Source organism: Patagioenas fasciata, chromosome 17 (assembly GCF_037038585.1).
Source record: "Patagioenas fasciata isolate bPatFas1 chromosome 17, bPatFas1.hap1, whole genome shotgun sequence".
In the NCBI taxonomy this organism is placed as follows: domain Eukaryota; kingdom Metazoa; phylum Chordata; class Aves; order Columbiformes; family Columbidae; genus Patagioenas; species Patagioenas fasciata.
Genome location: NC_092536.1, coordinates 12423940 through 12435516, shown reverse-complemented (window position 1 = coordinate 12435516; position 11577 = coordinate 12423940). Strand labels below are relative to the sequence as shown.

The 11577-nt window shown below is 53.0% G+C and overlaps 2 protein-coding genes across 7 annotated transcripts in view; one reads left to right on the top strand and one right to left on the bottom strand.

The window, feature by feature from the left end:
* Positions 1 to 211: 211 nt before the first annotated feature.
* The window catches only part of RFC5 (replication factor C subunit 5), a 96996-nt gene continuing 85630 nt past the window's right edge, over positions 212 to 11577 (bottom strand). The window contains exons 1-11 of one of the 3 annotated variants that reach the window (XM_065851528.2): positions 3496 to 3574; positions 3315 to 3379; positions 2754 to 2890; positions 2500 to 2579; positions 2138 to 2211; positions 1877 to 2036; positions 1653 to 1734; positions 1098 to 1227; positions 817 to 894; positions 684 to 738; positions 212 to 495 (exon numbers count right to left, since the gene is read on the bottom strand). In XM_065851528.2, coding sequence (XP_065707600.1) covers positions 399 to 495; positions 684 to 738; positions 817 to 894; positions 1098 to 1227; positions 1653 to 1734; positions 1877 to 2036; positions 2138 to 2211; positions 2500 to 2579; positions 2754 to 2890; positions 3315 to 3379; positions 3496 to 3530 — 993 coding nt within the window. In that variant the 5' untranslated portion in view covers positions 3531 to 3574 and the 3' untranslated portion in view covers positions 212 to 398. Of the gene's footprint in view, positions 496 to 683; positions 739 to 816; positions 895 to 1097; positions 1228 to 1652; positions 1735 to 1876; positions 2037 to 2137; positions 2212 to 2499; positions 2580 to 2753; positions 2910 to 3314; positions 3380 to 3495; positions 3575 to 11577 lie in introns of those variants that run through there. The other 2 variants (XM_071816198.1, XM_071816199.1) reach the window with 2 other exon arrangements.
* KSR2 (kinase suppressor of ras 2) overlaps positions 11320 to 11577 on the top strand; it is an 86485-nt gene continuing 86227 nt past the window's right edge. For all 4 annotated transcript variants that reach the window (XM_065851902.2, XM_065851900.2, XM_065851903.2 and 1 more), the window contains exon 1: positions 11320 to 11509. In XM_065851902.2, coding sequence (XP_065707974.1) covers positions 11333 to 11509 — 177 coding nt within the window. In that variant the 5' untranslated portion in view covers positions 11320 to 11332. The remainder of the gene's footprint in view (positions 11510 to 11577) is intronic.

The following is an 11577-nucleotide window of genomic DNA, read 5'->3' as shown; positions in this document are numbered from 1 at the left end:
CCACTGTACTGAAGGAAACAAAAGGCCACACAGGGTTGTTTTTCCAACCCTGTCTCTGCAGGTCCCACGTTGCAGGGTAGGGATGTTTTGCAGGCAGGTGACATCAGCAGGACTTCAGCCTCTGGGTGTGACAGCTTTGCAATGGGTGAACCCTCGACCCTTTGGACTGTGCTGTACAGGAGGGGAAAAAAAAAAGGCAAACACAACCTGGTGGGTTTTGGAGACATCTGTATTTCCCGGTGAAGCTTACAAACAATACTGCCCAGCTCTCGCACCCAGGCTGTGGGCTCCAGGCACGCAAAAAGGAAACCGAAAACTGCAGGGAGCAGCTCTGGGCCTGGCACTGATGATCCCTGTATCTGTGGGATCTGGCACGATACGGATTGACCCAGCAGGACTCAGGCTTCGGCCACAATCAGGTCCCTGGTGACTTGGAAAGCCGCGATGAGGGAGCTCAGCTGAATCTTCTCACTGGTCCCTGCAGCCAGCCGGTACCTGCAGCAGGGGGCAAGGGTTGGTTGTTCACACCAGCGTCCCTGGCCCCACGAAGTGGCAGCCCTGGCCGGGACAGTGCAAGCCCAGCACAGTGCAGGTGGGATTATGTAGTGGGGAGGGATGTGCAGGGGCTGCCAGACCCCACCAGGGTGTTTTGGGGCAAGGAGAGGGGGTGAGCGGACACTTACTCGATGTCTGCCAGTTTGATCAGCAGCTGGATGCGGATCGACGGTGGGAAATCGACTGCGGAGAGAAGGAGATGGGGGCACGTCAGCGCAGGGTAGGGGGGATGGTTTGTCCCCCTCCAGGGTCAGGCCCTACCCCTGTGCACGAAGAGGTGGATCTCGGTGAGGATGTCCTGCAGGGCCAAGCCCTTCAGTGTCTTCAGCTCTGTGATTTCTGAGATGCGAGTGAGTGAAGGGTTTGGTTCCAGGCTTTTCCCTGCGAAATCCCACTCCCCATCTCTGCGACAACCCCAGGGACCCTCCCCAGGGAGCAGCACCCAGCCCAGCTGGAGCAGGAGGTGGTGGAAGGACCCAGTGAGGAGGAGGATTTACAGCAGTGGGGATTAAACCCCGGGGCTAGCGGAGGGACAAGGATACTGCGGTAGGCAGTGGAGAAGTCCTGATTCAGCATCCAGTCGAGGATATTGGCGATGTCGGACTTGAGGGGGTGTCCCGTGCAGGTATAGACGTTCTCCTCTGTCACCTTCCCAAAAGCCATGGTGGTGCTCTGAGGAAGAGGAGGGTGGAGGGAGGATGAGGAGCTCGGCCCTTCCTCCACTGACTCCCTCCAGGACAGAGGAAAGAGTGGCCGTGGCCATAGAATCACAGAATTGTTTTGGTTGGAAAAGACCCTCAAGCTCATTGAGTTCATCCGTTCCCCACCCCTGGCACTGCCCCATGTCTTGAGAACCTCATGTCCGTCTGTCCAACCCTCCAGGGATGGTGACTCCAGCACTGCCCTGGGCAGCCTGTTCCAATGCCCCACAGCCCTTTGGGGAAGAAATTGTTCCCCACATCCAACCTCAACCTCCCCTGGCGCAACTTGAGGCCGTTTCCTCTGCTCCTGGCGCTTGTTCCTGGGGAGCAGAGCCCGACCCCCCTGGCTCCAAGCTCCTTTCAGGCAGTTGCAGAGAGTGATAAAGTGGTTGGTACCTGCAAGATATTGAGGGCTCTGCGCATGTCACCACTTGAGAGGGTCACCAGGGCCTTCATCCCATCCTCGGTCACATCCACCCTGAAAAACAAGACCTGGGGCTGCAGAGGGAGCCGGGAAACACAACTGTGGAAAACCAAGTGTGCTGCTCCTCCTCGTGTAGAGGAATGGGGACAAAGGGGTGCGGAGAATGCTGTGGAGCCCCCCACATCCCCTGGCTCACCCCTCCTCCTGAATGACGTGCTGCAGCCGGGGCACCATCAGCTCCGGGGTGAGGGGGCCGAATCGGAAGCGCGTGCAGCGGGACTGCAGGGCTGGGATGATCTTGGAGAGGTAGTTGCAGATGAGGCAAAACCGTGTGTTTTCTGTGAACTTCTCGATCACTGCGGAGAGGCAGGAGGAGAGGCTGGTCCTTGTCTGCAGCCTCGTCAGGCTGTCACAGGCTCCAGGGCTGCCAATGGTGGGGGTCCCCAGTGCCCCTCACCTCGCCTCAAGGCGTTCTGAGCATCCTGGGTCATGGCGTCAGCTTCATCCAGGATGACGAGCTTGAAGCCTTTCCTTAAATTGGGATAAAAAAGGGGTGGTTTTAGTCCTGGGTGTAGGAGAAAGAGGAGTGGGGGACACTTATTCCCAGCTTGACCCCATGGACAGTCCCAGGGAGCCCTCCTGTCTGCTCTGGACCACCATCCTCATCACTCATCCTCATCCCCCCAGCTCCTGGCTCCTTCCCACCCGCTCCAGCACGCTGCCCACCCCACGAGCCCCCCCAAACCCACCTCTCAAGCCAAGTGCTGTGTCAGTGGGTGGGGGCAAAGGGACAGGGAGCTTTGGGAAGCACAGACTTACTTAAAGATGGTCCTGGTGCTGGCAAAGCTCAGGATGGGCCCTCGGACAATGTCGATACCCCGGTCATCGGAGGCGTTGAGCTGGAGGGAGACAACGCGGATCTGCATCCCTGCCCAAGGATGCACCCGGGGCGGGGGGCACCCCACTGTCACCCCCCATCCCATCCCATCCCATCCCATCCCATCCCATCCCATCCCATCCCATCCCATCCCATCCCATCCCATCCCATCCCATCCCATCCCATCCCCACTTACCTCCAGCACCATGGAGCCGAACTCCCGCTCCCGGTAGAGCTGCCTGGCGCAGGCGAGGATGGTCGAGGTCTTCCCGGTACCGGGGGGGCCATAGAGGAGGAGATGCGGGAGCCGATCCTCGCTGATGAACCGCTGCACTGGAGAGGGGGTAACGGCCTGGGGGGGGGCCCGGCACCCCGGGGATTTTTAGGGGGTACTTACTGGCAGGGGGGGTATTTCCCAGGGGGGTTACTTACTGGGAGGGGGGGGTTATTTACCAGGAGGGGTTACTTACCAGGGAGGTATTACTTACTGGGAGGGGGATACTTACTGGGGGCAGGGGTTACTTACTGGGGAGGGAGTTATTTATGGGGAGTGGGGTTACTTGCCGGGGAAGGGGTGCTACTGGGAGTGGGGTTACTTACTGGGGAGGTGGTTACTTATGGGATGGGGTTACTTACTGGGGAGGTAGGTGTGTTACTTACAGGGAAGAGGGGTTACTTACCGGGGGGGGGTATTACTTACCGAGAGGGTGTTAATCATCGGGGAGGGGGTCAGTGACCGGGAGGGGGGGTTACTTACCGGTGCTGAGAATATCCTGGTGCGACACCAGCTCCGACAGCGCCTGCGGCCGGTACTTCTCCACCCTGCACCGGGAGCGGGGGGTCAGCCCGGGGGGGGGTCAGCCCGGGGCAGCGCCCGCCCCCCCCGTCCCGTCCCGTCCCGTCCCGTCCCGTCCCGTCCCGTCCCGTCCCGACCGTACCACGGCAGGTTCCCGCCACCGGCTCGCGCCATCATCCGCGGTCTCGCGAGAGCGGCGGGACGGGGCGGGGACACGGGAGGGGCCGGGCGGGGACAGCCCCCGAGCCGGGGGGCGGGAGCTGGGCTGCTGTAGCAACGGGAATCCAGGCACTAGGAATCGCTAAAGTAAAGCGGAGGGGATGGGTTTGGGGAGAGCGCAGTGTCGGGACTGACCCAAGCAAGGTCACGTCTGCGCTTTTGGGGAGATCACGGTGCCAGAAATTGCTAAAGCAAGGGGGTGGGGATGGGTTTGGGGAGAGCACGGTGCTGGGACTCAGCAAAGTAACGTCGTGTCTGTGCTTTTGGGGACATTTCGGTACCAGGAATTGTTAAAGTGAGGTTGTGAACATGGTTTTGGGGGGAGCACGGCACTGGGGATTGCTAAAGCAAGGTTATAGCCGTGCTTTTGGGGAGAGCACGGTGCTGGGAGTTGCTAAAGTCAGCTTTTTGGCGGGGTTTTGGGGAGATCCCAGTACCAGGACTTGCTAAAGCAAGGGGGTGGGGATGGGTCTGGAGGGAGCGCAGTGTCAGGACTGATCCAAGTAGGGTCATGTCTGTGATTTTGGGGAGACCGTGGTACCAGGAGTTGCTAAAGTAAAGAGGTGGGCATGGGTTTGGGGAGAGTGCAGTGTCAGGACTGACCAAAGTAAGGTCACGTCTGCGCTTTTGGGGAGATCCCGGTACCAGCAGTTGCTAAAGCAAGGTTATAGGCATGCGCCTGGGGAGAGCGTGGTGCTGGGACTCACCAAAGTCAAGCCACACCGGTGCTCCGGGGACAGCACGACACCGGGAACGGCCACAGCAAGGTTCTGACCACGTTTTTGGGGGACAACGTGGTGACCCTGCCCCAAGATGTGCAGGTCTCTTTTTTTTTTCCAGTTGACTCACTTGAAAAATCAGCTCCGTCTTCTGTTCCTGGTGCTGCCAAAGTGCTTGGCTGCATACCAGGTGTCTCTGCCAGGGACCTGGGGGATCCCGGCTCTTTCTGGAGGTGCTGGATGTTACCTGTTCTCTCTAGAGTTGGAGGGGCCCTTCCCAGCTCCCCCAGTGCCACCCCTGCCATGAGCAGGGACATCTTCACCAGCTCAGGTTGCTCAGAGCCCCGTCCAGCCTGGCCTGGGATGTCTCCAGGGATGGTTCATCCACCACCTCTCTGCCCAACCTGGGCCAGGCTCTCACCACCCTCAGGGCAACAATTTCTTCCTCATGTCCAGCCTGAATCTCCCTCCTTTAGTTTAAAACCATCACCCCTAATGGAGAGAAGATGGGAAGTGATCCATTGGGAAGCAGAGGTGATGGGTAGTGTACCAGGGTGGTGAACAAAATCATGGGGAAATCCTATCACTGGCAAGGGAAAACATCAAGAGTTCCAGGTGAAATCCTACAGCAACCCCAAATCTGCCAGGGGGCAGCTGCTTCCCTATTTTTTTTTCTCTCTTTTTGTCTTTAATCCTATTCCCCCCGCCGCAGCCCCATAAGGGAAGGCAGGATCTGGGAGCTGCGCTCAGCCGTTCCTCGTGGCGTGTGACAGTGGTGACAGATGGCCCTGCCGATGGCAGGTGAGGAGCCCTGACATCCTTCCCGAGCTCCTGGGAACCGGCCGGGAGCTGCGAGGGGCTTCTCCCCTCCAAGGCGCTGTTCTCCCCTCACATCCACCTTCACCTGTCCTCCAAAACTGATTTTTCCAGGCATTTTTTCCCCCCTCCGTGCCTTATCATTAATAAATCTTGAGCAAAATCTTTGGAGGGGATAGGAAAAGGCTTCAGGTGATTTCACCTTTTTCTTGGCGAGATTGCTTTAGAGATTATTATTTATTCTATTGGTTGTTGTTTAACATTGTTAAAATTGACGGGCGCATCCCCCACAATGATTCTGCATCGTTAGGACCGGCTGAATTATTAACCAGTGTCTGAGCTGCCTGTCTTTGCTTATTTACCTGTTACACCTCATGGGCAGGGGACTGGAAGGTCACATCAGGCTTGATAAGCATCCCTATAAATTTATAGCACTATCGACAGGTTCGTTAACAGTCCTGAGGTGTCAGGCACATCCCTTCGGGAGAGGACGAGGGAATTTCGGGTATCTGGGGGCAGAGATAGTGGGGATGGAGATGGTGGGATGGAGGTGGTGGGGATGAAGGTGGTGGGAATGAGATGGTGGGGATTGAGGTGGTGGGAATGAGATGGTGGGGATGGAGATGGTGGGGATGAGATGATTGGGATGGAGATGGTGGGGATGGAGATGATAGGGATGGAGATGGTGGGGATGGGATAATAGGGATGGAGATGGTGGGGATGAGATGGTGGGGATGAGATGGTGGGGATGGAGATGGTGGGAATGAGATGGTGGGGATGGAGATGGTGGGGATGGAGATGGTGGGGATGGGATGATGGGAACGGAGATGGTGGGACGGAGATGGTGGTGGTAGCAACAGTGGCAGCAGAGGTGGTGGCGGCAGAGTTGGTGGTGACAGAGATAGTGGTGGTAGAGATAGTGGTGACATGTGGTGGGGATGGAGATGGTGGTGACAGAGATGATGGTGGTGATAGAGACACTGGGGGCTGACATGCACTTTCACAGGGAAGAGAAACAAGGGCTCATTGAGTCCCAAGGATGGACCCATCCACCATGGAGGTGCCGATAGTGTTCAGCACGTTAATGATAAAGAAATGAAAATGCCGATATCAGAAAGGCCCCTTGCATGTGGAGCAGCACCAGTTTTTAAGACAAATGGAGACAAACTCAAGGCGTCAGCAAGGAGCCAGAGCAACGATTCAGCATTTGTAGCTGATGGTCAATGACCTGTAAAAGCCTTGTAGAGTGGTTTTGCATGGAATTTGATGGGAAAAGCCTGGTGTGAGGCTGCGGGGGGGCTCTGGCTGGCAGAGGGTGGGTGTCCCAGGTGGGTTTGGATGCGATGCGATGGGCAGCCATGCTGGGGATCCCCGGCAGAGCATCCTCCTCACCATGGGAACATCAACCCGATTTCAGAGACTCTCATAGTTCTGACCTCATGGATGTGCAAGGAAACCAAGACTGGTGAACTATGTCATTGCAAGATATGTTTTATATAAACTGATTGCGCCAAACCCAGCTCATGTTTCAGCAATGAAGCGGTTGATGGTGCCAGGTGACGACGCACACAGCCCGAGTGCGAACCCAGCGCTGATAACTGAGTAGATGGATAATTCAAGCTGCCCACGGCTGTAGAATAGATAAGTACAGTTTTTTTAATTAATTTCAGGCCTGTTCCTGCTGTGTCGAGCATGCTTCTGCCTTTTGCACCATGGGCCAGCCCAGCTCCGAGCACCTGAGTTGTGCCACTGACTGCAATGCGTTTTTTTGGGGACCATGAGGTTCGGTGTATGCCCCAAATCACTGCAGGGCCTGTGCTGATGGGGGCTTGGGGCTGGGTGGTTTTTTCCCAGTTGCGTCTTCCTTATTTTATTTTATTTTATTTTATTTTATTTTATTTTATTTTATTTTATTTTATTTTATTTTATTTTATTTTATTTTATTTTATTTTTATTTAACTTCATTTTGTTTCACTTTATTTTATTTAACTTTATCTGGATTTTAAGAACAATTTCTTCCCCAAAGGGCTGTGGGGCATTGGAACAGGCTGCCCAGGGCAGTGCTGGAGTCACCATCCCTGGAGGGTTGGACAGACGGACATGAGGTTCTCAGGACATGGGGCAGTGCCAGGGGTGGGTTATGGTTGGACTCGACGATCTTGAGGGGCTTTTCCAACCAAACCGATTCTGTGATTTTATTTCCCTTTATTTCGCTTTACTATTTCAATTTATTTCACTTTATATCAGTTTGTTTTATTTTCCTTATTTACTTTGAAGGACAGGTACTGGGGTTGTGGGAGTTTTTTGCTTGTCCTGGACGCAGTTGGCTCACGGGTCAGGAGAGCAGTGCTGTGGGCAAAGGGATCCAAGGGAATCCACTTGCTCCCCAGAATGTGATTTTGAGCTGGGGTTCTCAGCATCCTCTCCCCTGCAGGTCCCAGCCCGTCCTTCCCTTCTCGGGATCGCTTTTAGAGGAAAAAAATAATCTGTTGTTTTTGCAAATGTGCTGAGTACAGAGAGTGCTTGGCCTCTTATCTCCAGCTTGGTCATTGAAACCCTCAATTAACCACAGAAGCCATCAGGACAGAAAATTTCCAGCATAGTGGGTTTTTAAATTTTCCTTTTTCTTTTCCTTTTCATTTTTTTCTTTTCCTTGTTTTTCTTTTCCTCCTTCTCCTTTTTATTTTTACCTTTTTCTTTTCATTTTTTCCTTTTCCTTTTCTTTTCCTTTTTTGGTTTTTTCTTCTTCTTCTCCTTCTTTTTCTTCTTCTTTTTCCTTTTATTTTTCTTTTCCTTCTTCTTTTCCTCCTTCTCCTTTTTACTTTTATTTTTTCCTTCCTTTTCCTTTTCCTCCTTCTCCTTTTTACTTTTATTTTTTCCTTCCTTTTCCTTTTCCTTTTCACTTTTATTTTTTCCTTCCTTTTCCTTTTCCTTTTCCTCCTTTTTACTTTTATTTTTCCTTCCTTTTCCTTTTCACTTTTATTTTTCCTTCCTTTTCCTTTTCCTTTTCCTCCTTTTTACTTTTATTTTTCCTTCCTTTTCCTTTTCACTTTTATTTTTCCTTCCTTTTCCTTTTCCTTTTCCTTTTCCTTTTCCTCCTTTTTACTTTTATTTTTCCTTCCTTTTCCTTTTCACTTTTATTTTTCCTTCCTTTTCCTTTTCCTTTTCCTCCTTTTTACTTTTATTTTTTCCTTCCTTTTCCTTTTCCTTTTCCTTCTCCTTTTCCTTCTCCTTCTCCTTTCTCCCCTGTGCTCCGCTCAGTGCCAGGAACCACGTCCCATTTCCAGCACGGCAGTCATTGCGTTGAACAGTTACAACCCAGCTGCTGCCATGCTGCTCCTTCCCATCCACCCAGCTAAACTCCCCATTGAAACACACAAATATATATATACACCTATAAATCTGGATGTGAAATTAAGAATAAAATGGAGAGCACAGCCTGGGTAAAAGGGAACGGTCTGCACTATGGAACTGCAGGAGGTTTTTCCCCCAGCCGAGTGAGTCCCAGCCTGAGCCTGGTGTGCCAGACAGGTGATGGCTCCTGAGGCTGGGTCTGGCGTCCCCTCTTATGTTAATTAGGTTATTTTATATTATATTCCATTATGTTATATTCTTATTCTGTGCAGTTTGGGTATGGTAGTCTGGCATCGTTCCATTCCATTCCATTCCATTCCATTCCATTCCATTCCATTCCATTCCATTCCATTCTTCTTTACAGTGTGGGAATGATAGTCTGGCATCCTCTTTTCAGTTATTATATGATACTGTATTACATTATGTTATATTACGTTGTATTATGTTATATCTTATTAATTCCATTCCGTTCTATTCTTCTTTACAGTTTGGAAACGATAGTCTGGCATCCTCCTTTCGATTTTGATAGATTACATTATATTATGTTATATTACATGATATTACATTATATTATGTTATATTAATTCTATTCCATTCCATTCTATTCTTTACAGCTTGGGAATGATAGTCTGGCATCCCCTTTTTGATTATTTTATGGTACGATGTTATATTATGTTATATTATATGATGTTATGTTATATTAATTCTATTATATTAATTCCATTCCATTCTGTTGCATTCTCTTCTTTACAGTTTGAGAATGATAGTCTGGCGTCCCCTTTTTGATTATGATATGATACTATATTACATGATATTTAGTTATATTACATTATTATATGATATTATATTAATTCTATTATATTCATATTATATTACCTTCTCCTTTCTCAGGAATCCAGACGTGTGGTCATTGCAGCATGGGGCAAGCCTGGAAATTCAAACATCTCACGAAAATAAGGCAAAACCCAGCCAATTTCAAACTTTTTTAGCCACATCCTTCCTCAGAGCGAGATGACCACTGCAAGCATGGCTTGTTTAATTTAATGGATAAAGCTATTGGTGGTTTGGGTTGTGTTCTCCATGGCGTTGATATGGAGTGGGATGGGGGGACGTCAGCTGGGAATAAAGTCAAATATCCAAAGCCAAAAATGTCCTGGGGAGACCGGAGCTTTGCTTGGGGAGAATGGGACTGGTAGAGTTTCTTGTAGCATCATTCTGGCTCCATCTCTCCTGAGTATCTATGGAGCCTGTTGGCCAGGCTTGGTCATGCTTGACTGCCTCTGGGCACCTTTATATATATATAATATATATAAAAAATATAGGTATACAACAATAAATATATAAATATCCAAGTATTTAAATAGATATTAAAATATATGTAATATACTAAAATATATGAAATAGTATAAAATATATACATTATATAAAATAGATATAATGATATGTAGATGCACGTATAATATGTATATAAAATATTTTATATACATATGGAAAGCTCCTGTAAAGCTTCTTGAGGACGGCACCCCAAATGTACCAAGGACCCCCACTGCAGCACCCCCCCCAATGCAGTAGGGTCACCTCATTACAGCAGGGTCCCCTCCATTACACCAGAGTGTTCTCATTGCACCAGCCCCCCACCATTGCCTCAGGCCCCCCGTATTGCCCCAGAAACCCCCATTGTATCTGTCCCCCCCAGTTGCAGCTGCCCCCCCATTACAGCAGGACCCCACCATTGCCCCAGAGATCCCCATTGCACCAGGCCCCCCACATTGCATCAGTGCCCCCATTGCACCAGGGCCTCCCCATTGCCCCAGGGTCCCCAATTGCACCTGCCTCCCATTGCACAACACCCCACCCCCATTGCACCAGTCCCTCCATTGCACCTGCCCCCCCCTCATTTCAGCAGGGCCCCCCCTTGTCCTAGGCCCCCCATATTGCCCCAGAAACCCCCATTGCACATGCCCCCCCTTGCACCTGCACTGCCCCCCATTGCACCAGTCCCTCCATTGCCCCAGGCCCCCCATATTGCTCCAGAAAACCCCACTGCACCTGCCCACCATTGCATCAGAGCCCCCTCATTACACCAGGTCCCCCTTATTGCCCAGGAAACCTCATTGCACCTGCCCCCGCATTGCACCTGTCCTTCCCTTGCACCTGCCTCCCACCTCATTTTAGCAGGACCCCCGTTGCCTCAGGCCCCCAGATTGCTCCAGAAGGCCCCATGGCACCTGCCCCCCCATTACATCAGGCCCCCCATATTGCCCAGGAAACCCCATTGCACCTGCCCCCCCATTGCACCTGCCTCCCACCTCATTTTAGCAGGAGCCCCCGTTGCCCCGGGTCCCCCATATTGCTCCAGAAGCTCCCATTGCACCTGTCCCCCCATTGCACAAGGCCCCCTCCATTGCACCAGAGCCCCCCCATTACACCAGGCCCCCCCATATTGCCCAGGAAACCCCATTGCACCTGCCCCCCCCATTGCACCTGCTTCCCTCCCCAGCAGCCCCCATGCCTCTTTCCCCCGGGGCTCCCCATGGCGGGGGCGGGCGGCTCGAACGGGGGTGTGCACACATGTGTGCGTGTTGCGGGGGGGTTCCCGCGCCGAGCGGCGCGCAGCGAGCGCGGCCCCGCGCTGCCGGAGCGCGCCGCCCCCGCCCCCGCCCCGCCGCGCCCGGTTGGTGGGGGGGGAGGCGGCGGCGCCGCGCTGACGGCTCGGTGGGCACCGCGGGGCCGCGATGCTGCGGGCCGCGGCGGAGCGGGGCTGAGCGGCGCGGTGGGGGGCGGGCAGGGGAGGGGAGGGGACGGGGGGGGCCCCGCGGAGGGTGGAGGGAGGAGGAGGGTTCGGCGGGGGGGGGGGGGGCGCGGCGAGCGATGGATGAGGACAACATGACGAGGAGCGAGGAGCAGCAGCTGAGTCTGCAGAAGGCGCTGCAGCAGTGCGAGCTGGTCCAGAACATGATCGACATCAGCATCTCCAACCTGGAGGGGCTCCGCACCAAGTGCGCCGCCTCCAACGACCTCACGCAGAAGGAGATCCGCACCCTGGAGGTAGGGGCCCGCCGACCCCCCCAGTACCCCCCCCCTCCCGTATCTAATCCACCCCCCCGGGCCGCGCC